This window comes from Megascapheus bottae, chromosome 10 (genome assembly GCF_031878675.1).
Source record: "Megascapheus bottae isolate mThoBot1 chromosome 10, mThoBot2.hap1, whole genome shotgun sequence".
NCBI lineage: Eukaryota > Metazoa > Chordata > Mammalia > Rodentia > Geomyidae > Megascapheus > Megascapheus bottae.
Genome location: NC_143518.1, coordinates 38,655,198 through 38,681,287, shown reverse-complemented (window position 1 = coordinate 38,681,287; position 26,090 = coordinate 38,655,198). Strand labels below are relative to the sequence as shown.

At 56.2% G+C, this 26,090-nt stretch overlaps 1 protein-coding gene across 7 annotated transcripts; it reads left to right on the top strand.

The window, feature by feature from the left end:
- LOC150058165 (ephrin-A3) lies at positions 1 to 23,933 on the top strand. Of its 7 annotated transcripts, none has more exons than XM_090340844.1 (5): positions 121 to 302; positions 20,718 to 21,031; positions 21,619 to 21,684; positions 21,875 to 21,952; positions 22,161 to 23,933. In XM_090340844.1, exons 1-5 carry the CDS (start codon positions 190 to 192, stop codon positions 22,289 to 22,291), a joined length of 702 nt encoding a protein of 233 aa, XP_090196970.1. In that variant the 5' UTR covers positions 121 to 189; the 3' UTR covers positions 22,292 to 23,933. The 7 variants fall into 7 exon arrangements, with proteins under 7 accessions (XP_090196968.1, XP_090196970.1, XP_090196964.1 ...); XM_090340838.1 differs by lacking the exon at positions 121 to 302 and adding an exon at positions 15,000 to 15,127; XM_090340843.1 differs by lacking the exon at positions 121 to 302 and adding an exon at positions 18,643 to 18,703.
- The last annotated feature ends 2,157 nt before the right edge of the window (positions 23,934 to 26,090 follow it).

The window sequence follows — 26,090 nt, the reverse complement described above, 5'->3', positions numbered from 1 at the left end:
TTGATTCTGGGTGGAGGAGAGGAAGCGTGTGCTCATTGGTGGAAAGTTACCCGGGGGCGTGGCCTGCGAGTCTCGGACCCCACCCCCGTTCTGCAACACTCCCCCCCCCCTCCACTTTGTACCTTTCTCGCCCCGACTGTGAAGCGGGCCGGGACGCGCCGGGCCAGACCAGACCGGACCCCGGGGGCGATGCGGCTGCTGCCCCTGCTGCGGACTGTCCTCTGGGCCGCGCTCCTCGGTTCCCCACTGCCGGGAGGCTCCGGCCTCCGCCACCCCATCTACTGGAACTCCAGTAATCCCAGGTAGACGGGCCGGACCGGGCGGGCGCCCCGCCGGGCCTGCGCGCTCCCGGGCTGCGCGCGCGGCCGCCGCGGGCTCTGCGCGGCGCCGCCGGAACCCAGCCGCGCGCGCCGGGGCTCCTTTGTTTGAGCCGGCGGGGGAGGGGGAGGGGCGCGGCGCGCCTTGGGTCTCCCCCTCGCCCGCACGTGTTGGGGGGGCAGGCGGAGGACCCCCCAGTCCCGAGGCTGGTCGTCGGAGTCTGCGTCCCGAGCTGGGGGGCCTTGGCGCGCACTCCGCGCCCCGCCCCCTCGGCTCTCTTCTGGGGATCCGGAGCCTCCCGCCCCTGGACCCACAGAACCTGGGAGGGGGCTTGGCCCTCGGAAAGAATGCGGTTTGCTCCCGGCAGCCCTCAGCCTGCAGATCTTATTTGGTATCTCTGATTCCATCTCACCCTTTATCAGCCCTCCTGTTTCTGTCCAAGTTTGGCCCTGCCCTTCTGAGTGAATCACCTTTGGGCAAGTCGTCTGTCTGACCTCCCTAACCTCAGTTATGTCATCTGCAAAATGGGCTAATAATACCTAGTAGCTGGGAAGTCAAGCGGGCTAACTGAGGTCATGTGTGTGAACAGAGGTGCAGCTGTAACCGATAGAAACGACGATTCCTTTCTGCCTGCCTTTGAACCTCGGTATTTTTTTTATTTATTTATTTTTTTGCTCTTTCCATCTTCCTCCCCTCCTCTCCCTGCCTCTCTGCCTTTCCCATCTGTTTTCTCTTCTCGTTTTCTACTTCAGACAATCTGTGACTCTGTTCATTTATTCACTAATATTTGATAAGCGGGACTATGTGCCCCGGTCTTGGGGCGAGGTTGCTGGGGATTAGCAAGAAGATCAGGACCCTGCCCTCTGGAAGTCCACGGACCCCCCAGGAAGGCGGCCTGAAGACAATGGGAGAAGGGAGTGATAAGAGCTATTGTTGTCCTCCTGAATTCTTCTATCTCAGTTCCAGACCAGTGCCTCTGAATCACTTGAGGGACCCGTGAAAATTTTAGGTTTTTTTTATCCCCCAACCCTGGCGGTTTGGGTTCATTCATACACTCCACAAATATTTATTGAGCTCTGCCTTGTGCAGGGCACTTTTCCAGGCACTGAGGATTTGATGGTACAAAATGTACAGAGGCCCTGTCCTTGCTCAGCTGTGCTCTGGTGGGTGTCTGCTGAGCCCAGGAATCTTCCCTCCTCATCAGAGCTCCTTATGCAGGTGGTCCTCAGACCACCCATCAAGGGACGCTTGGAAACCTTTCATACATCCAGCTTCACTGTGGATGGTGGGTGGGGAGAGGGGAGTGATTCATGCAGTATTTGCTGCTGTGGTGGGTACTGTCTGTCCCAGAGCTTCCCACCTTTACTGGCTCCCTGAGGCAGTTCCCAGGAGATGAGGAAGGGGCCCACTGAAATAGCTAAAGACAGTGATATATGGAGAGGGGCTCCACCCCACACAAGCCCATAACCCTAGCACTCAGGATGCTGAAGCAGGAAGATCATGAGTTCCAGACCAGACTAAGCTACGTAGATAGGCCCCGTTTACGGGGTAGGAGACAAACATAATAGCTCATGCCATTGCGCCATTATGGCTCTTTCTTATTCAGGAAGTCAGGATCACAGTTTATAGCCAGTCTGGCCAAAGAGTTCAGGAGACCCCATCTCAACTCATAAAACCTGGGTGTGGTGGTATATATACCTGTTGTCCCAGTTGCATGGGAAGCATAAATCAGTAGATTGTAATCCATGCTGGCCCAGGTCTAAGCTTGAGACCTTCTTGGAAAAATAAGGAAAACAAAAATAGCCTTGTTGGTTTCAGTGCTATAGCACCTGCCTAGCAAGTAGAAGGCTTTGAGTTCGAACCCCATTACCACCAAAATGAAAAATATGGCATCCAGCACTCACCTCCAGTTCCTACTCCCTCATTTCCATGTACTATTGGGCTGAGGTCTAAAGGACAGTCTGCCCATCTCTGTGTTTGGTACTAGGATCCTTACAGTCCCATCTTCTCTGTCTGTAACTGTCCATGGGCTCTGACTGCTCCCCTGCCCCTCAGCCCCTCCTTCCACCTAGCACTTGTCAAGCCCAGGTGTGGGGTGCTGGAGCTTGGGGGGGGGGCGGATTTCTAGCCTGAAAGGTAATACTGGTGACTTTGTCACCTTGTGGTGACATACAAACAAACCTGCTAAACTATCTCTCAAGATGTGTTAGTCGGGGAACCCAGGCCTTTCTGAGCTGCTCTATCTCGGGGTGTGAGAGAGGCCAGCGGGGATGTCTGGGAAAATGTAGCCCCCCCATCCTGAGTCTCATCAGTACTGTCTGATACCCCTCCCCTTAATCCTTGTGCCCACAGACTACTTCGAGGAGACGTCGTGGTGGAGGTGGGCCTCAACGACTACTTAGACATCTTCTGCCCACACTATGAAAGCCCAGGGCCCCCCGAGGGCCCTGAGTCCTTTTCTTTATATATAGTGGACTGGCCAGGCTACCAGGCCTGCCATGCCAAGGGGGCAAATGTCTTCCTGCGCTGGAAGTGGTCTATGCCCTTTGCCCCTCTGGGCCCCGTGCCGTTCTCCGAGAAGATTCAGCGCTTCACACCCTTCTCCCTGGGCTTCGAGTTCTTGCCTGGAGAGACTTACTACTACATCTGTGAGTGATGGGGGCATGCTGCAGGCCTTTTGGAAAAGGTGGGGTGAGGAGTGGGCCTTCCGATCTCTCCACCTGTCTTCAAGGAACAAGGAGGGGCTGAGTGGGAAAGAGCTTTGAACAGCTATGAGAGGGATCGAGGGACCTGCGAGGGGCACAGACACAGCTGGTAGCTGGGGTGGTCCCAGATAAAGACCAACTTTTCAGGAACTGGAGAAGCTGGGAGGATCTGAAACTGTGAGGTATACGAAGAGGCAACTCTGTCATGACTTCTTCCTCCCAATTTCCCACTAGTGGTACCAACTCCCGAGAGTCCTGGCCAGTGCTTGAGGCTGCAGGTGTCAGTCTGCTGCAAGGAGAGCAGTAAGTGGGGCAACGGGAACCGGTGGGGGCGGGGGGAGCAGCACTCCTGGGCAGTCTGGGAGCCTTGGAAAGGAAGGTAGAAGGGGGGAGAATCGAAAGCCGTCACCCTAAGATCTGAGGGATCCAGGTGGAGCTTCAGGTTCTTCCCCTCCAGTTTAGTCTTGTGAACAACTTCTACTGCACCGCTTCCACCCCCCATCCTTGAGCTTAACTGAGGGCCTTGGCTCTATTCCTGAGTCTCTTTGTGCTCAAGGCTAGCATTTACTACTTGAGTATCAGCTCCCCTTCTGGCTTTTTTTTTGAGGAAGTTTATCGGAGGTAAGAGTCTCACAGCCTTTTCTGCTCAGGCTGGCATCAGAACTATGATTACAGGCATGAGCCACTAGCACCTGGCTTGCCTCTTTCTAAGCAGGTCTAAGAGAATGTGGTCTCCAGGACAAGGTCCTTTAAAGCCTTTAGCTAGACACTGATGGTGTCTAGCAGCAGAGACTCAGAAGATGGAGCTTAGAAAGCATGAGCAGTTCATAGGAAAACAGTGACTGGTTTGGTGACCCTGGAAAATGAGATGGCGAATGGGAAGGGCAAGAAGGAGGCTGGTGAAGAAGTGGGAGATCCATCAATGCCACCCCTTCCCCCTTACAGGGTCTGAGTCAGCCCATCCTGTTGGGAGCCCTGGAGAAAGTGGCACATCTGGGTGGCGAGGGGGGCACACTCCTAGCCCCCTGTGTCTCTTGCTGCTGTTGCTTCTCCCAATACTGCGTCTCCTGCGAGTTCTGTGAGCCAAGCAGATCCTCCCTGACGCCCCGAGGAGCCAGACCCCTCTCAGGACCCTCTGTTGGGAGGGGTCCTTCCACTCCTGCACTGAGAATGCCTTACCAGACAGACATGATGGAGCATTGACGAGGGAAAGGAGGAGGGTCAGGGTGACCCTCACAGGTGCCTCCTCCCTCACCACAAGCTGAAGAGGAGCCAGCCGCAAGGGAGCTGCAGGAAGGCCCTGGGCTCCCTGGAGCGCAGGCAGAATACACCGAGGTCTTTGGCAGCTGCTTTCATGGTCTCATCCCCTCTCCATGGAAGACTGGGATTTGGTAGGATCAACTCCTGGAGCCACTGGGGCCAAGGCTGAAGACCTGGGGACAGGTGGATCGCTAGCTAAGGGCGAAGGTGAACAAGTCCTGCCATCTGTGTCCTGTGATCCTCTTCCCACTTCCCAGGGGCAACACCTAGCCCTCCCCAGGGGTCATTTCACTTGTCTTCTGTGAAGACAGACTTGCCATGATGATGAATTTCATGCTGGTTTGTATTTTTATAAATATCTGGACCAAACCTTCAATAAAACAGCCCTCTTTGTGTAGCCCTTTCTAACCTATTGCCCTCTGGCTCCTTCCCCAGCATCAGGACTCCCTGAGGTCTGGGCTTGAAGCTTGCCTTGGCCTGACCGCTATGCCAGCTGTGCCCAGGCCATCTATGCCAGGCCTCAGTAGGCACCCCTCTGGGTAGCATGGAGTGGGTGCCAGCAACAGCTGTGGAGCTTGGCACCCTCACTCACCTCCCTAGCAGGCTTCCTGAGCTGAGGAAGGGGCAGATGCTGCTGACAGCCCACCTGCCTGGGGAACTGCACAAGTCCAGGCAGCACCTAGCAGGGTGCTGGGGCAAAAGTGAGGGGCAGTAGGCAGATTGCACCTGGAGTTCAAATCCCTGGGTCCCCAGCCATGCCTGCCCTCCCCCTCCCCAAGGGCACTCTGGGCGGTGCCTGGCCTAGAACTGGGAAGGTGGGGTCAGATCAAAGCCTCCTTCCCCAGCGGCCTCTTTGTTCTTCGCTTTTATAGGGAGGAGGGAGTGGAGCTGAGGAGGGAGGGCCCCTTTTGCTCTCAGCCAACCTCTGGCAGTCCAGGCTAGGATTGCCCCCATGCCAAATCAGGTCCCTCTTTCTCAACCGTGTTCCGGGTGGAGCCGGAGGAGGGGGTGCCTCTTCCCCTGCAGCTGTGTTCTACCCGCCCCGGTGCCCCGCAGCCTCCTCTGGCGAGGTGCCGGCCCGCCTGGCTCGAAGCCAGCGATCGATAGGTGGATGTTGTGCTGATTAGCTCGGCCGGCTGCGGCAGCGAGAGGCAGCGTGTGAAACATGCACGGGCGGGGGTGGGGGGGTCACTGGGGGTCCGGAGACCGGCCAGCCCCTTCCCCACCCCCTGCACACCTGGGTCAGACTGGGGGCCTTCTCTGGAAGGGGGCGGAGCTCTCCATCACCTTCTAGCCCCCGACTTCTGCGGTTAGCATTCATTCAATTCCACGGCTCTGACTGGGCCATAGGGATGGGGGGCGGGGGGCGCAGCACTGCGGGCAGAACCCGTTGGAGTCCACCCCTTCTCCGGTCGGAGGACACTTTCAGAAAATGCCATGTCTGTAGGTGCTTGTGCCTGGTATTTATGGATTAGGGCCCTCGCTCCAAATCTCAGCCTTTTAACCCAGGGTCAAGGGTTGGGGGGCTGAAGAGAGTGGAATCTGAGCTGAAGGAAGAGCTAAAGGCTGGTTCTTCTGGTGCTGGGTTCGAATTCCGTCTCTACCCTTACCCAAGGAGAATGCCTCTACAGTTGCCATGGAAACCAGCTGCATGTCTCCCTCCATCCCCAAGAGAAAAATCGTAGGTGGGGGGCCCCTGTCTCTGGTTGGCAGCCCCTGCCTTGGATTCAGAATTCTAAGGTCTCACCCGGCTGTCAGAGGCCCCGGACACCCCTTCTTTGCGACCCCAGCCCGGCGCGCTCGCTCCCGCGATGCGCTGGCGCGCGGGTCCGCCGCTGATAAGAACGCATGTGCAAAGCAGACGCGGGCCCGGGTGGCTGTCGCCGTGCCCAGACTCCCGGGCGCGCCCTCGCCCGGACCCACGCCCTCGCCCTCGCGGGCCATCCCGCTCCTTGCATGTTTGACGGCTGGGTACCAGGGCGGCCTAAGGACCAACATTGAGGGGTGGCACTCAGACCAAATGGTCCCTGCTCACATTCCTGGTCCTCACAGCCCGCGCCCTCCGCGAAGGGCCATCCCAGAGCATTTCTGGGGAAGATCGAGGGCCAAGGCCAATCTCAGGGCCAAGACAGGCTGAAGGTGTTGGGCGGCCTTCTGGGCACCCAGCCCTCCCCACCAAAAGTCCTCGAGGCGTGTTCCGGGGCGCGGCTCCAAGAAGCTAAGCAGGCCTGCAAGTTTTGGGGCGTCACCAAATCTCCCCTAAAGTTAGCGACAGCTGAGGGTGGGGCCCTCTATTTGCTGGGCCTGCCCTAGTCTCTCCTGAACAGATGTGAAAATTCCACTCATCTTTACCTCACCCTATCACCCTGTCCTGAGAGTCTTCGGATCTGATGCCACTCCAGACTTTACTGGGTTACAGATCATGCTTTTTTTTTTTTTTTTTTTTTTTTTAGACGAAAGCTCGAAGTTAAAATAAAAAAAAATCCTTTTCTGTGATCCTTTCTTCTCCTTTCCTTTCCTCTTTAATTATTTTCTTCCTTCCTTCTCTTATTCATTCACGCAGCGCATTGTGAGCTCGGCGCGCCCCTCCATTCAGCTAGCCATTCTAGCTGGGGTCGTCGGGGGATCCCCAGCAGTGACGCAGTTGAAAAGCATGCACTTTGACTTCCAAATAGCCAATAGAATCCCAAGGTCTGGGGCATGAGGTCATCTGCGGTAGTGCCCATTGGTTCAGGCCTGGAAATGAAAAGGAGGTCCCCATAGCAACCGACGGTGCGTCCTAGAGCGTAAACCTAGAGAGGGGTCCTGGCTGCTGGAGCTGCTGTGGCAGCTTAAGTTGTTAGGAGTGAGAGGAAAAGCTAGGTTAGAACTCAGCTTCCTGGATTCGGAAGCCTTAGCCCAACCAAGCTTCTGTCTTTCTTGAGGTCTCCCTCAAAGTAATGGTCAGCACCATTTAAACCAAAAAGGTTAGACGGGGGCGTTACTGGCCACAGCGTTGGGGTCTTGGGTGCAGAACTACAGCCACTGGGAATGTCGATTCTCAGATCCTTGTGTTCATCTGCATATCGTCTGCATCTCATTTGCATTCTCTTCATTTAAGGTCAAATTGGGCAGACATCTCCACCTCCCCATTCCTGTCGCTTGTCTGTATCTGCAATCTATTCCCTTAGTGGCTCTCTAATCTATTTCTCAGTTGTCTAACTCCATGGCCCACACCACCTCCCACTCTCTAGTGTCTGAGAGTGGGAGAGGGCAAAGCCTGGCTAAGGAGAAAGAATAAGGAGTGGTCTCTCCCACTGGATGCTGGCTGACAGATGGGGAGTGCTGGTCTGCACTGCTTGAAGACCAAATTGGCATAGCAAGTGGTAGGGGGAAGTGCTGAGGCTGGGTTGAGGGTCTCCAGGGCCAAATCACCCATATGCCCGGCAGGGGTGCTGGAACTAGAGATGCCTGGTTTCAGCAAGGGGGAGGCTTGCCCACCTGTCTGGTGCCAGGGCAGCTTCCTTCCTCCAATTAAACACTAATGAGGTGTCATTAACCCTTACCCTGCCTACTAGCTGTCAGGTGGAGCTCAAATTTACAGTCTCACACTGAGGGAGAGGGAGAAGAGCCTTTGAGGAAGCTGAGAGGTACTAAGGTCAGGCAGGGCACTAGGTAACAAGAAGGCAGAGAGGCATGAGTACCATTCGTGATTATCGTCTCTGGAGTCTAGGAACGAAGGGCCCTGTCCAGATGGGTTTATTTATTCTTTGTTCATGGATTCGGAACTGTCTATTAAGCACCTCTACTAACTAAATACCAGACTGCATGCCGGATACTGGGAATTCAGACCTGCCTGAAACAAGATCCCTTCTCTCTCTAAGACACAGACTGACCAAATGAATAATTATAATGCCAAATGCAAATGCTAATACCAAGTACTATGGGAAGATAGGGGAAATGGGCCTTCAGAGGAGGCTTTGATTTTTGAATGACAACATTTACAACAGGGAAAGGATTTGTACAGCTAATAATATTTGCCTCTGACACAGTGTAGGTCTGTGTTTAGATACGTTTCCAGGACTGTTGCTTTCTGTCTTCACATAGGTGTATGCTTTGTGTCTCCTTGCATATATGTGAGTGTATGTGTGTTGTCTGGCTCTTTCTATGCCTGGAATGCCTTCCCCTGAATACATATTGTGGTTTTATTATAGATCAATGTTTGCTGTGAAGCTCTTGTGCAGATTGGCCTGAACCTGCCCAGCCCAAGGGAGGGAAGTAGAGAACTGATGCTGGCTCTATGAGTAGGGTGAGCAGGCACTGTCTTCACACCTGGAGCTCCCCCAGACCCCTGGCTCCCCAAGTGGAAGCAAGCTAGCCAAGAAAAAGATAAAGGGCTGGACCCTGGCTGTGGTAGGATGTAACCAGGCCATAGATTCCTCTACACCTGACTTCCCAGAGGAGTCAAGGGGGTTATAGACATGACTCCCCCACCAAGCTCCCGGGCCCCCTCCCCCAGCCAGTTCCACTCCTGTCTGTGATGAGGAGCAGACCGGCTCAGACCTGCCTACTGGTGCGCTCTCTCTCTCTCTCTCTCTCTCTCTCTCTCTCTCTCTCTCTCTCTCTCTCTCTCTCTCTCCCTCCCTACCATCCCTCCCTCCCTCCCTTCCTCCCTCCCAGAACCCAGACTTTCCAGGGGGACACAAAAGGGCTGAGGAATGCTAGGCCTACTGGGAGCCTGCCAGGCACTCCACCCTGGCCCTCTGAGGCTCTCTCCAACCTAGATTCTCCCCACCCACTCTAGGGTGCCACGTTTCTGGGCTTTGCCCAGGCATAATCATCCTTGCCCTTGACTGCTAGGCAGAGTGGGGGCCAGAGCTCTGGGCATGAAAATGGAGTTGGGGTACATTGTGATGTTGCTTAGAAACCTCTACTCCTGTTCCCACTGTCTCCTTGCAGCAAAAAAAAACCTTGGTGAAAGTCAGTCCAGAGTGTTCAGAGGGTTATGAGGCACTGGGATCTGAAGAGAAGTCAAGAGCTTCTTCTTCCATATTGAAAGAGGGAGAGTTCTTTGTTTTGCTGGTGTTGGGGCTTGACAAGGCCCCTTGGTTACATCTGCAGCTGGCACTCTACCATTTGAGCCATGCCTCCACTTTCAGTTTTTCACTGGTTTAATTGGAGACAAAAGCCTAGGTTGGCTCAGATCTCAGTGCATCCAGCTTCTTTTTTCTTTTCTTTTTTTTTTTTTGACTGAAATTTCTCTTTCTCTCAGTCTCTCAGAATCTAACCATTTCCCACACCTCTACTGTCTAAGCCATAGGACACCTCTCTCCTTGTGATAATTTAGGAATGCTTAGAAATGAAAGGGACCAGACACTGTGGCTTATGCCTATAATACTAGCTATTCAAGAGGCTGAAATCTGAGGATTACAGTTCAAAGCCAGCCTGGGCAGAAAAGTCCATAAGATTCTTATCTTCAATAAACTACTCAGAAAAAGCCAGAAATAGTGCTGTGGCTCAATTGGTAAAGCAATTACCCTTGAGCACAAAGAGGCTCAGGGACAGCATCCAGGCCCTGAGTTCAAGCCCCAGGACCATCAATCAATTGATCAATAAAATGAAAGGGAACAGCCAGGTGCCAGTACCTCACATCTGTAATTCTAGCCACTAAGGAGGTTGGGAACTGAGGCTCATGGCTCAGAGCCAGCCCAGGTAGGAAAAACCATGAGAGTCTCATATCCAATTAACCAGCCAAAAGCCAGAAGTGGCGCTGTGGCTCAAGTGGTAGAACACTATTCTTGAGAAGAAGAAAAACACCTCAGGGAAAGTGCCCAAGCCTTGAGTTCAAGCCTCAGGACTGGCACAAAAAGAAAAAAGAAGAAGAAGAAATGAGAGGGAACAAATATAAAAGGATGTCTTGAGCTGTGTAGGTGGGGAGAGCTAACACATTGCCTCTTCACAATGATGATGATGAAGCCTCCATTAATTAACCCTAAACACTGTGTGAAGCTTCTTAGACAGAGTGGATCGTGATCCTCTCTGTCTGTTAAAACCAACTCCTTGAGCAGGTAGGGGTATTATTAGCCCCATTGTACAGATAAGAAAGGAGTCCTAGGGAAGTGACAAGCTTGGCCAGTGAATGGAACCAGGCTGGGACCTCACACTGCCCCTCTCCTTATTCTTCTCAAAGTACTTTCGAAGGTACATATCCCTCCAGTGTAACACCCCAGAGATGCTACCTGCTCAGACCTCTTGACTTGTTGGACTCAGTGGAAGGAGTAAGACATGTCTAGAATCCCAAGGTTATTATTTGCTGACTTCACCCACAAAGTCCTGTGTCTCTAGACCACACTCAGGGACACCCTGCTCCCTGCTGCCAGTCATGTGTGTAGTTCTGTGTCCACTCAGGCACCAAGCTAACTCCGGTTAGTGCACCACAGCCATGTACATGCGTGCATGCATGCTCACGTGTGCACGCACGCACGCGCACAAGCACGCACACACACCTCCCTCTCTGGTAGGACGGCATACATAGAGTGCCTGGGCCCATGCAATGTGCAGAACCTGTGAATATTTCATGCCAGGAGCTGGCGGCTGCCTCTCCTGCTCACACGCGTGCCTGATCTTCCTTCTTACAGGCTCCTTGTTTATTTGTTTAATGAATTATTTATCCAAGCCCCCCCCCCCTCCCAGCCTCCCCCTCCTCCAGGCCCTAGCCTCCATGATTTATTAAACGCAGAGCACAGCTCTGTGGTTGCCACCCGCTGTCCCAGGAGCTGCCTTGGGCCACACAGCCTGAGAGCTCTCTCTGCCCCAGACCTGTTCAGCTCCCTGCTTCCTTTGGCCCTGGGGAGTGGGGAGAGTGAGGCACCTGTGTCACAGGACTCTCAGGGGACCTGAGCTCAATGCTCCTAGAGAGAACATGGCAGCCAGCCATGTTCTGGCAAGCCCTGGGGTCAGTTGGAATTGAAGTAAGAGCCTGAAAGTGAAGAGAAAGGGGGTATGAGGCCCAGAGGGAAGATCAGCCTGGAGCCACCCTCAGCCTCTATAGAGTCCCTCACCCTACGGACAGTAAATCAGAGCAAGGCCTTGCACACGAGGCTGGGTGTTGCCACAAGGCAGAGAATAGGCCATATGACCCATTGGGGAAGGAGAAATCAAGAAATCAGTATTATGACTCTCAAGCAGGTTATTTATGTATTTATTTATTTTGTGCCAGTACTGGGGCTTGAACGTAGGCCTGGGCACTTCTTTTCCTCCCTCTAGGCTGGTGCTCCACTTCTGGCTTTTTGCTGGTTAATTGGAATTATGAGTCTCACAGACTTTCCTGCCTATGCCAGCTTTGAATTGTGATCCTCAGATCTTAGCCTCCAGAGTAGCTAAGATTTTAGGCATGAGCCACCAATGTCTAGGCCAGCTTTATAATTGTTTCCAAAAAGTTGGGTCTTTGTAGTAAGTATTGCTGGATGAAACTTAGCTTCACTGAATTTATATTCAGTAAATATGAGTGTAAGTGTTGTGCATGTACATGGACCAGATTGTAATGCCAAATATACATCCTACTCTGGGTCATAGGTATAATTTGAGTTCTTAGGTACAGAAAAAAAGCATAGACCCCATTGACAGAGGACTACCTCGGTTCTTCTGTGGTCCAAATGCCCATGGAGAGAAACCTGTGACTTCAGTCTGGGTCCCATGTTCGTGGACAGAAAGACCTGGTCCCTAGGGAATCCCAGATTCCATGAGTATAGGTCTATAGACAGGCCTAGGCATTGTGAGCTGGAGGAGTACACCCTGTGGACAGAACTGCCACATACAGTTGTGCTGTTTGTGACACAAAGGAGTCACAGAAGGGCAAGAGACAGGGCTGACATCAGCCCAAGCTCCCTCACTAGAATGGGAAAACACAGACTCACCTCCCACCAAAGGAAGCAGCACCTTGCTTGCCAAGAGATGCACCCTAGGGACAGAGTCTGCATAGAAGGGTGCCTTTTAAAACCCACACAAAGGCCCAAACCAGCCAGCAGCCTCACGGACAGAGGCCTAGATACCAGAGCGCCAGATTCCATGGACGTGGATCCAGCCCCACAGAGTGTATTTCAAATGAAAAACCAGCTCTCATAGGGTGAGAGCTGTTTAAACACTACAGGGAAAGCTCTAGATTCGAGGGACAATGGCTCAGTCATTATTGGTGGAGGCATGTGGGGTACTAGATTCTAAAGAGAAGCATCCAGGCACTACAGTAAAGGCCCAAAACTTGAATAAGGACTTCATTTTTTTTTTGTCAGTCCTGGGGCTTGAGCTCATGGCCTGGGCACTGTCCTTGGACATTTTTTTGCTTGAGGCTAGTGCTCTGCCACTTGGGCCACAGCGCCACTTCTGGTGTTTTCTGTGTATGTGGCAATGAGGAATCAAACCCATGTCTTCTGCATGATAGGCAAGCACTCTACCACTAGGCCAAACTCCCTGCCCAAAGGACTTCACTTTTTTTTTTTTTTTTTTTTTTTGCGAGTCCTGGGGGCTTGAACTCAGGGCCTGAGTACTGTCCGTGGGCTTTCTCAAGGCTAGAGCCACTCTACCACTAGGCCAAATTCCTGGCCCCAGACTTCCCTTCTTTTTTTGGGTAGGAGGACATGGGGCTGTCTCTGAGCTCTTCAACTCAAGGCTACCACCCTACCCCGGAGCCTGGGCACTGTCTCTGAGCTCTTTAGCTACCACCCTACCCTTGAGCCAAGCCCCACTTCCCATTTTCTAGAGGTTAATTGGAGATAAGAGTCTCAGGTCCTTTTGTGCCCTGGCTGGCTTCGAACCTTGATCCTAAAGATCTCAGCCTCCTGAGTAGCCAGGATTACAGGTGTGAGCCACCATGCCCAGATCCAGACTTCACTTCTATAGACAGAAATAAAAGATTCAAAAATGAAATCTAAAGGCCTAGACCAAACTGGCAAGTTCCTATTCACTAAATGTATGGAAAGTCTTTCTACTAACTATGGGCCCTACAGAGATAAGGCTACCTTTGTAGAGCCATGGTATGGATCCAATAGGAGAGGATTCAGGGATTTGTGGCCCCTGGAGTAGACAGGTGAGCATCATTTGAGTGAAACAAATCTCCCTGAGGATGAAGAGTCTGGGGGCAGGGAGAGCTGTTTGCAAAGTCCCCCACTCCCATCCTTAGGGACCTAATTTACTTTCTGGCTCCTGAGAAGAAAGAAAAGATCTCCTGGGGTGGAGAGTAGGCCACAGAGGATGAAACCCGTTCTTGCCTGGCAGCAGCTAGGCACAGAGGCCTATTGTGGATGGCAGTGTGCTTCCCCAGCACCCACCACAGGCTTGTAGTCAGAGGCCTGTCCTACCAGAGATGAGCAGATGGTGGGAGCCTGGGCAGCTGTCCTCCCTCCTGATGAAGCACAGTAGCAAAATAGCATTATACCTGCCTCTCTGGGCAGAGGTGGCTGTTGTAAGATCTGAGAACCTAATCAGGACTGGTTCTACCTGGCCAATCTCAGTCTGAGCTTCTCCAAAAGGAAGGAGATAAGGGCTCACTAGGTCTAGATTCTGGATCCTTCTAATTTTCTACTTTCTAGGGAAAGGGGTACGGGTGTGCTAGAGGATACATATGGGTGTGCATTTGAAAATCATTATGCATGTGGGTGTCTAGATATATGCTATGTGGATGTGTCTGTTTGTGGGCCTGTTTCTCTACAGATCTCTAGTTTTCTGGAGCACCTTTACCTATGTGTGTGTCTGTGTGTGAAGTGCCTGTGTTTCTGGGTTCTGTGTCTTGGTTTCTGTGCCCTTTTACGAATGTGTGTATGTGAATGTGTGATGTCTGTGCTCGGGTGTCCCTATTAGGACAATGACTGTGTTGAGATCTGAATTACAGGTGTTCTGCTCTGCCCTTGGGTCAGCGTTTATGGGAGGAGCAGTGAGAATGCCGGAGGACATGACTGGGGGCACCGGGAGGGGCCCTGCCTAGGAGCAGGTTGAGGGGCCCTTTATGGTTGTGCCAGGAAAACCCGCTTGGCTTGAGCTGGCTCCATCCCCAGGTCTCCTCCTCCTGCGCCTTGGGCCCTGGCCTGCCAAAGGTCTTCCTGCACGCAGTACTGACATTCTTGGGGGCTGAGCCTCCTCTACTCCAGCTCCAAAGTGGGGAGAAAAAAAAAAAGCTTCCTGCTGCTCAGCTAGAAGATTCAAGTCTCGCTGTCAGGTCTTTTGGTGTGCCATCTGAGCGCTTCTCCACCACCCGTCTGTGCCCTCTGGACTCTCCATGCCCCTGAGAAGGGCATGGAAGAAGCAGAAGGTTCGGTGGTTTTTCAGACACGAAGGTGCTCTGGTCCTCTTCATTCAGAGGTGGATCTTCCCCTTCTCAACTCTCCCCCCTCTCCATCCCCAGAAATGAAGTGGCCCCATTTTGGGCTCCCAAATCCCAACTCCATCCTGAGCAGCCACCGACACAGGACAACCACCCGAGAGAGGAAGGCGCTCAGGTTGATCCTGAGGGGGCTGCGCCGTCGCCAGCGCCCACGCGCCGCGCGCTCCCGGCGCAAGTGGGGCGGGGCCTGGCGGGAGCGCGCCAGGGGCGGGGCCTCGGGGGCGCGCCCAAGGAGGGCGGAGGTAAAGGGCTGTGGGCGTGGCCTAAGGCTGGGGGCTGGCGGCGGTGGCAGCAGGGAGCTGGGAAGCTGAGAAGCCGGGAGCGCGGGGCTCAGTCGGGGGGCGGCGGCGGCGGCGGCTCCGGGGATGGCGGCGGCTCCGCTGCTGCTGCTGCTGCTGCTCGTGCCCGTGCCGCTGCTGCCGCTGCTAGCCCAAGGGCCCGGGGGGGCTCTGGGAAATCGGCATGCGGTGTACTGGAACAGCTCCAACCAGCAGTGAGTCGGGGGCCCGGGGAGTCCGGGGGAGCCCGTGCGTCCCGTGTCTGCGGGTGGGCCGGAGAAGTCCTGGGGGAACCCAGTCTTGCAGACCACAGCTGCGGGCTGGGAGGCGAGGGAGAAGGGGGTGCACCCTGAAACTAGGGGGTTGTCTGAGGGAGGTGTAGTAAGGAGCGCTGGGACCGTGCGGGGGAAGCTGCTGGGGGGCCCCATCCTCTCGGCTCCTCTCTGCCCTCGCCGCTGGAATAGCGTGCCCTCGTCCCACAGTTCCCTCCACCCCCTCTGGCTGGGTCGGGGTCTGGGAGTACCGGTGTGCTAGAGATAGGCCGCTGCATCGGGGGGGCCCCGGGATGACCCGTTTTTCAGCCATGAGGGTTTCACAGGGCTCTCTGCCTAGGACTCTGGCTTTTAGGAGTAGGGTCCAGAGCCCAGGCAGGAAGTCCGACCCAGCGCGCCTCCCCTGAACCCAGCGGCGGGGGTGGCCCCGGGTTGTGTGGACAGACCCGCCTGCGGTGAGCCGGGGTTGGGTCGCCGAGTTGGGAGGATCTGTGAGTGCTGCCTGGGTGAGCCGGCGACCGGGGGGAAGGCAGGCGGAGATGTCGGCGTGTCACACACGCACACACGCCGGGCTGGGGACGGCGAGCGGCACCGAGTGTGAGCGGGCGTGCGCGGCTGTCAGGGTGCGTGTGTGTCTGAGTGTGTGATTTGTGTGTCTGCGTCGGCGATCGTCGGGGAGGGGGCTGCGGTCCGGTGTCCGCGTGGCCAGCCTCGTCTGGGCTGGGGAGGCTGTTGGCGCCGCCGCGGTCTGGGCGGGTGTCAGGGCGGCCCTGTGGTTTCCCGGGGTGTGTGGTTCGGCGGCCGAGTGCCGGCTGCGGGACTGGGTCTTCCTTCTGCTCAGTCCTGGCTGCCCTTGTGTTCTCGTCCCCGCGGAGCCGCCGTGTGTAGCACCCCGGCTGCCTCAGTGTGTGTCAGTGTGTTGGGAAGGGAGGGGGGAATCCCTGGGGACGTGGGGGTCACTGTCACACCTGCCCGGGCGGTGGCGGCAGCAGCGCCTCTGGCTTCCCACCCCGAGGCCTACTAAGGAGCAAATGGTGAGACCCCCGGGGAACGGACCGGGAGGGCCGGGCGGCCGCGACCCCCAACCTTCCGGGGGAGGGGCTGCCGCTCGCCGCTCCGCTCTTTGTTGTTTGGGGCTCTGCGCCTCCCCTTCTTCTTCCTCACGCCCAGAGTGTCAGACTGGGGGTGGGGATGAGCCAACGACGCCCCCCTCTTGCTTCCCATGGAAACCTCGGGGGTGGGGATGCGGCCCCTCCCCCCCGGAGCGGGACTCGGAGATCTCCGAGGGGCTCCGAGGGCTGACTCCCGGGCTCCCGCGAGCCTCCCTCCCCCAGACTCACACCTCCGACCCCCGCCCCGCTGGAGTCTGGCGGGGAGTTGAGCGCTCTCAGGTGAGGGGCCCCGGGCTCGCCGCCACCCTCGGGGCAACCCCGTGTTCTTCGTGGAAGGTAGGGGGGGTTGCGGGAATCGCCTTGGGGGGGTGTTGATCCGGTTCCCCGCCCCCGCATACACCTGGGCGCAGGTGAAAGCTCCGGAAGGGGGTGGGGGCGCCCGGTTCCGGAAGCCTCCTTTCTGTCCCCCTCCATTCCCGTGCGGGCCTGGACCGGCGGAGGTAGGAGGGGGTGCAGGCCCGGCCGGGAGGCCGCCACCGCCCCCGCCTCGCTTCCCTGGCCTTTGTTGCCGCTGCGCCCGGGCTCCCCGGCTCCCTCACTGCGGCAGCCGCGGCCCCATAAATCGTGCGAGCGACGTGCTCCGGAGCCGGGAGTGGAGAGGGCCGGGGAGCTGGGGGCGGGGCCGGGCCGAGCCACAGGCGCCCGCGCCCCTCCCCCCGGTCACGTGAGCGCGGCTCCTGCCTGCCCCCGCCCGTCACGTGCGGAGGGTCTCGGCCCCTGGGGGTCACGTGGGGGAGGGTCCTGCGACCCCGCCTCCGGGGGTCACGTGGGCGGGTGCGGGCGGGACACGTGCTGCGGCCTCCTTTGACAGGCGTGGGGGCAGTGGTCCGGCGGTCGTCCAGCCCCCCCTTTGAGTCCCCTGGAAGAGACCTGTTCCCCACCTGGCCTAGAAACAAGGCGTGGGGGGAAGGGCGCTTTTGGAGGGAAGCCTGCGTGTGGGGTGGAGAGGCTCCTGCGAGCCCGGGACTGAATTTGGAGGAGGCTGAGCGCCCCCCCCCCCCCCCCCGCCCCGGCCCGTGCTTCGTCTCTTTGCAGAACTGAGCAAAGGTCGGTACTCGACCCTGCCTCGGGAGCCTCAGACACATCTCAGAGACCTAGTGGTCTCTCTACCTGTCTGTGGCTCTCTGATCTCTGATTCAGACATTCATTGAGCAAATGCTCTGTCCCTAAGGATCTCATGCCTCCCAGTCACCGCCGAGCGTCCGTCCCGGATTCTCTCCTTTGCATCTCGCCTCCATCTCCGCCGTGGTGGGCCTCGCTAGGTCGGCCTCCAGGTCTCCCCTGCGTTCTGGTTCTTTTCCCTCCCTTCTCGTTCTCGCAGTGAATCCGGTCTCCGTTAACCTCCCTTCTTCAACGGTGTCTCTGTCGCTCCATCTCTGTGTCTGGCTTTCGGCTGGGCTCTCGCTCCTCTCCGCCGCTGCAGATCAATAAACCTTCGCCGCCGCCGCCGCCGCCGCCGCTGTCGCAGGCTCGAGGGGCGGGGATGCTGGGCGCTCTGATCCTCCTCCGCCGACGCGGGCTGGGGGAGCCCCTGGCCCAGAACCCCCCTGGCGAGACCTCGAGGCCCGGGGGGGGGGGGCGCGGGGGTGCCGGCGTGTCCGCGCCGCCGCGCGGTCTCTCCGCCTCCGCCCCCGGTCTCCCCGAGCCCGGCGCGCGGGCCCCACGCCGCGCACACGTGGTCCTGCCTCGCCTGCCTGCCGAGAGGGCGGCGCGCAGCCTCGGGGGCGCGCGCGCCAAAGGGGAGAACCTGGCGTCTCCTTCCCTCCTCCCCTCCCGAGGCCAGGGGAGGGGGGTTCACGTGTTGAAGGCCCCTTGAGATCCTTTCCCTACTCCCTGGTCTTGTTAGACACCCTGTTTACCTGCCCCTAATTGCCCCGGGGGGAGACATTGGCTCCTTCCCAGCTCCCCTGCCACCCATCCTAAGCCTCTGCGGACACTCAGGGAGGCCAGGCACTGAAAGAGTGAAGAAAAGGGGTCGGGGTGTTCCTCGGGGGCGGGGGCGTGTGAGCCGGGAAGGGCCGCAGTGACGGTGAGGGAGCTTCCCTGTCTTCCAGAGAAGTGGGAGGCAAGAAAAGGATGAAGTGGGGGAAGAACAGAAAATAGTCTGTAGGAGCCGGGTACAACCCAGCCCTCAGAGCCCAGCACCCCCCTTGGGGGTGGGGTCCAGGAGGCGGGGTTAACAGCACCTCCCTCTTCTCTGTTAGGTAAGGGAGGATGACAGATTCAATTAATGCGCCCAAGCTGAGCAGACAGGTCAGGTCTCCTAGGAGTTGTGGCTTGGGATTCCTGGCACCCAGCCCTCTGTCCCCTGTTCATCAGATGCCAACTGGACACAGCCAGCAAGCAGGTCTTTCACTACCAAGCTTTATAGGAAGGACATGTTTCAGGGGCCTTTTTTGCTACCCACTCAGAGATAGGCGAGAAGTGGCTTCTTTTCCCTGTGGTCATCCATCAAATCTTTTTATGAGGCTGGTCCCACCCTGTTGAGGAAACCGAAGTACTTATAGAAATAATCTCTGGATCTGGCTTGTTCCCTGCTGGAATGGAAGTGTGGTGGAAGGAACCGGTCTGTGGGGCAGAGAGGGGCTCCTTCAGAATGAGACTGGAAACGTGGGTGAGGCTCCAGGACAGAGGCCCCTGTGAGGCTGTGAGGCTGATGGCCCCCTCCCCAACACCTGGGGAAGGAATCACAGACGATGGGGTTGGGATGGACAGAGGAGCCTGGGGTGGCGCCTGGGAGCTAGGCCTAGTCTAACCCGTTTTCCTGCTCTCAGTGCCTCAGGCCGAGTCTCCTGCCCACCTGAGTGCCAGGGCCAGGGAGGAGCCAGAGTGACCCATCACTCCCATGGGAACCAAGTGGGACTGCTGGCATTCTTGATGACTCAAGAAGGCTATGCCCATTTTTCCTGGGTGCCCGAACACCAGCTCTCTTTTGACTGACTCACTGTCAGGCTTGAGGAGGGGACAGCACAAGGCAAAACCAAGAAGAAAGGAGTCTGGTGAGGAGAGACCCTCAAGGTCCTGCCACACGCAGAGGCCTTGATGCTCTTGTGCAGATTGAGTCTCATTACTGTTTGTAGAACTGGGTGGTTCCTGGCGACCTGGAGAGCCAGTGTCTTCCCCTCAGGGAGTTCCCAGGGACCCAGTGGTTTGACATTTTGGAAGGTACCCCATCCCTTCCCGTATCCACTGCACTCCTCTGTCAGTGTCACCATGTGTGAATTTACCCTGAGGAGATAGGCAAAACCCCTGCCCACCTCCACAGTATCTCCCATCCCCACACCACTGGGCATCACTGAAGATTCCAGACTAATACTTTGACGGGTGACTAGAAAGGCAGGTGAGGATTACCAGTGACAGCATCTGCTTCCCTGTCCCAGACGCTGATCTGGAAAGCCAGAGGCACAGTCACCTTGTCCCGGCACTGTGCCACTACTCGGCCTAGCATGGTTATTGGGGGTGGGAGGCGGTGGCACCCAGGTAGAGGAAGGTGAATAATGAGACAGAAGTTTTGGCTGGTTGGCATGATGCCCTGTGAGGCTGAGCCCCACAATCCCCTGGTCTGTTATGTCATAACTGAGGGCTTAAACAGGCATGGCCTTCGAGTGGAGGCAGAGGACACTTGTCCACAGGTCAGGGATAGGTCATATGGGGGAAAGCACCGAGAGACCCCTGCTTGATGGGCTCCAGCCAACCAATACTGGTGCGAGGCTCGGCACACATGCAACCTAGCTTTTCTAAGTGGCGCCTATGAGCGGGCGGTGGACATTTTTGTTCCTGTGCCATTGAACTTGTGCATGTATATGCATGAAGCCGCCATACATGCGGATGTGAGGGCAGGTCCTGTTGGACTGGCCTTGGGGGTGGCCTGGCAGCCGCAAGGGAAGCATGCTGTGAAGAAGTGATGGGAGGGTGTGTGTGTCCCGTGAAGGAATCCCTCCTCTTTCACCCTTCCCTTCCATCCTTTCATTCCGTCCTCCCGGCTGATGGATTGTGGGGAAATGGATGGAGGAAATCCGGGCCTAGGTCTAGGAGTCGCTGGGGCCTGCGCCGTTACTCTGGCAACCAGAGCGTAGGTTCCCCCTCATCCCTCCGCCCCTCTTTCCTTCGGAAGCCGCCCGGCTTCCCTGCGCCTTTGCTCCCCTCTGGTGGCCGCCACGAGAAGCACAGGCCAAGAAGGAGAGGGCATGGAAGGAGAGCGAGGGGGGCTGGCGGCACTAGGGCCCCGGGGACGGAGACCGCAGTTGAGAAGGGAGGAAACCCGGAGGAAAAGTCGGAAGGCTGCGGGACCCCGGGGACGGTGTGCGGGGCGGCGACGTTGGGGTTTCTTCTGTCTGACCCGCTTCCTGTCGCCCCCACAGCCTGCGGCGAGAGGGCTACACCGTGCAGGTGAACGTCAACGACTACCTGGACATTTACTGCCCGCACTACAACAGCTCCGGGGTGGGCCCCGGGGCGGGGCCCGGGCCGGGCGGCGGGGCGGAGCAGTACGTGCTATACATGGTGAGCCGCAGCGGCTACCGCACCTGCAACGCCAGCCAGGGCTTCAAGCGCTGGGAGTGCAACCGGCCGCACGCCCCTCACAGCCCCATCAAGTTCTCGGAGAAGTTCCAGCGCTACAGCGCCTTCTCGCTGGGCTACGAGTTCCACGCCGGCCACGAGTACTACTACATCTGTGAGTGGCGGTCCCGGGGCGGGGAGGGGAGAGGGGGGGGGAGGGGGAGGGCGGGCCCCGGAAGTTAGAGGGAGTGACAGCCCGGGAGGGGGCCGCGAGGGGGTGGGGTCGGCCTCGGAGGCCTTGGTGAAGCCCGCCCGGGGTGAAGCGTGAGATGTGGGCTCGCAGCTCCAGTGTGGCCCTGAGGCTGAGCGGGGGATGGGGGGTCTTGGTGACAGTCCCGAGTTGGGGCCCGGTTTCTTTTTTCTTTTTTTTGCCAGTCCTGGGCCTGAGCTCAGGGCCTGAGCACTGTCCTTGGGTTTTCTCAAGGGTGGGCCTCTACCACCTGAGCCTCAGCACCACTTCTGGCCTTTTCTAAGTATGTGGTACCAGGGAATGGAACCCCGGTCTTCGTGCATGCTAGGCAAGCACTCCACCACTAGGCCAAACTCCCGGCCCGAGGCGCTGTTTCTTGAGGGCTGAGGCCAAAGGAGCGTCCAAGGCCGACAGCGCGGGGAGGGGGTCCGGGCCGGGGTCCCCGGGGAAGTCTTGAGTAAGGGCACGGGGCAGACATTGGGCGAAAGTGACCCGGGCCGTCTCCTCCCCAGCCACGCCCACCCACAACCTGCACTGGAAGTGTCTGAGGATGAAGGTGTTCGTCTGCTGCGCCTCTAGTAGGTCTCATCGACTCTCGGCCACACCCCCATCCTTGCCTCCCCTGCTTTGGGGCTCCCCTAGCTTCCTGGGGGTGGGGGCTGAGGGCGCAGGCGAGGGGGACTTACTCCCCAACAGTACCAGGGTGTGGGGGGGATCCTGGCCCTGACTCTCCCCCTCCTCTCTCCCCACCCGCACCCCACCCCGCAGCATCGCACTCCGGGGAGAAGCCGGTCCCCACTCTCCCCCAGTTCACCATGGGCCCCAATGTGAAGATCAACGTGCTGGGTGAGTCTGCGCAGCGCCCTCTGGTGGCCACTGCTGAACCCGCAGCCCCCTTCCCGGTGCCTGCTCATCTCCGCATGCCTTCCCCTGGGCCTCCCGTCCTTCCCGCCCCGGGCGGTCACCGCGTCCGGCTCCTCCGCTGCTGCCGCGTGCCCCCGCCCCCGGCGCGCGGCCCAGCCCTCACCAGCCGTGTCTATTCATGTGTCCACAGAAGACTTTGAGGGAGAGAACCCCCAGGTGCCCAAGCTTGAGAAGAGCATCAGCGGGACCAGCCCCAAGAGGGAACACCTGCCCCTGGCTGTGGGCATCGCCTTCTTCCTCATGACACTCTTGGCCTCCTAGCTCTGCCCCCCTCCCGTGGCCCGGAGAGACGGGGCGGGGCTGAGAAGGAGCAGGGAGCCTTTGACCTCTCCAAGGAAAGCCTGACTGTGGGGGTCTACACCCCTCCTCCCCTGGCTGGAAGTGGGGTCTGCACCATACATCCGGTGCCTGCCCCCTCTGCCCCCTCCCCCCAGGTAGGGCACCGTCGTGGGACTAGGCATGGGTGCCCCACAGGTCCCAGATGGCCTTGTGGCTTTGCTAATATTTGGTACCAAACTTGGGGGCCATAAAGGGCAGTGGCTCAGGACTCCCTGACCCCTTGGTACTTTTCCCTGGCCCTTGGTGCCCTCCCCCTTTGTCCCATCAGCGAGACAAATATGCCCCAGAGAGCGCGAATGGCAACGTGGGAGTTGCCCCCATTACTCTTCTCCAGGGACAGAACATGGGGAGGGGACTAGATGGGTGAGGGGGTTGCACTATGCTGCCTCCTTCCCCTGTTTACAGCAATAAGCACGTCCTCCTCCCCCCACTCCCACTCCCAGGATTGTGGTTTGGATCGAATCCAAGTTTACAAATAGACACCCCTGGGGAGGCAGGCAGTGGACAGGGGTGGCAAAGGGGTGGGTGCCAGGCAGGCATGTACAGACCCTATATCTCTATATATAATGTACAGACAGAGTCCTTCTCCCCCCCCTAATCCTGACCTTTCTCAACATCCCCTTCCAGCTTCAGACCCTTTCCCCACCAGGCTAGGCCCCCCCCTGGGGACCCCCGGCCCCTCTTTTGTCTTCTGTGAAGACAGGACCTATGCAACGCACAGACACTTTTGGAGACCGTGAGACAACAACGCCCCCTCCCTTCCAGCCCTGAGCCGGGAACCAACTCCCAGGACCTTGCCCTGCCCACCCTACGTGGTCCCAACCCATCCTGGGCCTTTTTCAAGTGCTTTGGCTGTGACTTTCATACTCTGCTCTTAGTCTAAAAAAATAAACTGGAGATAAAAATAACTGAGTGCGTGTGATTTCAAGGGGCCATCACCCTTCTGTTTCACGGGCCAAATCCCACAGGATACAGGGCCCCAGGTAGGGAGGGCAGTCTAGGCCAGAGAGTCCACTGAGCACCTTGTAATAGATAGGGCTTGCCTCCTTTGAAAGAGGCAGCTCTGTGTGGAGAGAGCACAGGAGCTTTGAGCTAGGCCTGGATGACTTTAGGTGAGTCCCATAACCTCTCTGGGCTCCAGTATTCCATCTGCAAACTGAGCTATCATCTCAATGTGTCAGGGTTGGTGTGAGGACTAAATGCTGTGGGGAGTTCAAAATCGGTCAACAGTGGGGTTCTCCTTTGCTTCTCACTCCATGCTGTCATCAGAGGCTCTTGGCTGGGGTCTAAGGATTGCAGGGGATTTGTGAACCTAGATAGGAAAACTGTTACATCTTTATGTTCACTCACCTGTAACAAACCCAACATTCTCTTCTGTACTTGGTCAACAAGCCACAATAGGATTAATGGTACCTGTGACTGTAACCAACGGAAATCACAGATGTTTTCAGACTGCATTATAGTTGTTGAAGATATCTCAAAATATCATTTATGTGCATCACTACTTTGAAATGATAGTTGTTAGATCTTCCTTGTTTTTAATGTATTAATAAAGAAGCATATATATTACTATACCAAAAAAATGTAAATGTTTTGATAACTGTGTTTCAATATAACTGGTTTCCTTTATAACTGTTTGTAATTTTATTCATTTAAAAGCATTATGCTAGCTGGATGTGACGGTGCATGTCTAAAATCCTAACACTTGGGAGGCTGAGATAGTTGGGCCATGAGTTCAAAGCCAGTTGGGACTACACAGTGAGACTGTCTCAGAAAAAAAAAGCAAGCCAGGCATGGTGGCTCACACCTGTAATCCTAGCTACTCAGGAGGCTGAGATCTCAGGATTGCAATTCAAGCCAGCCTGGGCATGAGATTCTTATCTCCAATTAACCACTAGAAAAGGGGAAGAGGGGCTGAGGCTCTAGGGGTAGGACGGCAGCCTTGAGCTGAAGAGCTCAGGGACAGTGCCCAGGCCCAGAGTTCAAGCCCCATGATCAAATAAATAACTAAATAAATAAAGCATGCTCATTGCTGAGCCTCAGCCTGCATGTCTTGGGAGGGCAGAGGGGACAGGTTGAAGATGGAGAATGGACAGAGCAGCACAGGGGGAGAGGTCAGGAGGCCACTGCATAATGGAGGAGAGGGGAGGGGCTGAACTGTGCCTGAGGCTCCACTAGCTGAGCCAAATGAGCCAAGTGCTTTGGCAGTGGTGTGCTGGGCTGGGGGAACTCTTCATGGCTTTGCTGTGACAAGCAGAAATCCCACCCTCGCTGTGGGATTTCATCCCACTCAGGACCTCTGCCTGGCACTGGGTATTGGGGTAGATAGTCCTGTGGCTCTTGTACTGTGAGAGTGGCCCTTTGGGCACAATGTTTTCTTTGCCTCTTTGCCCATAGGAAATGGGACTCAGCAGGACTGGAGAGTGGGTGGATTTCTGCATGAGAACCGGGATGAGTGGGGGTGGGGGGCCGGCAGTGGGCCAGTCTGAGACATTTCTACTGGAGAAGAGATTGTGAAGGTAGGTTACCGTCCAAATGTCCATGTATTCAGCGTTCACTGCACACCTGCTGAGTGCCAGGCTCTGCCGGGGGCTGCAAGAACAAAGTAGTCTCAGCCTCTGCCCCCAAGTAAGCTTCTAATTTGCCAGGTATTGTTTTGCATACCTGCAATCCTAGCATCCAGGAGGAAGAAGCAGGAAGATGGAGAGTTGTAGACAAGTCTAGGCTACATAGGGAGATTCTGATTCAAGGAAATAAAAAGAAAGAAGGAAAGGAAAGAAGGAAGGAAGGGAAAGAAAGAAGAAAGAAAGGCGGGGCCGGGAGTTTGGCCTAGCAGTAGAGTGCTTGCCTAGCATGCACAAAGACCCAGGTTCGATTCCTTGGTACCACATACATAGCAAAAAAAAACAGAAGTGGTGCTGATGCTCAAGTGGTAGAGCTCTAGCCTTGAGAAAGTCAAGGACAGTGCTCAGCCCCTGAACTCAAGCCCAGGACTGGCAAATAAAGAAAAAAAAGAAAGGAAGGAAGGAAAAAGAAAGGAAGAAAAGAATGAAAGAAAAATGACAAGCAGAAATCAATAACTCCCACCCGCACCCCAGGACAATATACCATTAAATGATAGAGGATGTGAGGAATACCAGAAGAAAATACATCCTTGCCTGGAGATTTAGGGAGGAGATACACAGCTTTTACCCTACTAAAGAGAGTCTCAAAGGCCTCTCAGGCTGAAGAGTGGGGGATTTGTTCTATAAGAAAGCTTTAGGGGCCCAGGAGTTTGGCCTAGTGGTAGAGCATTTGCCTAGCATGCATTAAGACCCGGGTTCTATTCTTTGGTACCACACACATAGAATAAAAGCTGGATGTGGTGCTGTGGCTTAAGTGGTAGAGCTCTAGCCTTGAGAAAGCCCAAGGACAGTGCTCAGGCCCTGAGTTCAAGGGCCAGAACTGGCAAAAAAAAAAAAAATCAGAAGAAAGCTTTAGAGGGCCAGGAGCTTGGCCTAATGGTAAAGTGTGTGCCTAGCATGTATGAAGACCTGTGTTCAATTCCTCACTACCACATACATAGAGCAAAGCCAGAAGTGGTGCTGTGGCTCAAGTAATAGAGCTCAAGACTTAAGAAAACCCAAGGACAATGCTCAAGCCCTGAATTCAAGCCCCAGGACTACCCCTCCCCCCAAAAAAAAGCCTTAGCTGCTGGCTTAGGCTCAGGGCCAGATGGAAT

Coding starts and splice junctions, on each gene's coding strand:
- LOC150058165 (XM_090340838.1), top strand. CDS start 15,000: ATGGCGGCGGCTCCGCTGCTGCTGCTGCTGCTGCTCGTGCCCGTGCCG. Junction 15,128..20,717: donor TGGAACAGCTCCAACCAGCA/GTGAGTCGGGGG, acceptor TCGCCCCCACAG/CCTGCGGCGAGAGGGCTACA. Junction 21,953..22,160: donor TGTGAAGATCAACGTGCTGG/GTGAGTCTGCGC, acceptor ATGTGTCCACAG/AAGACTTTGAGGGAGAGAAC.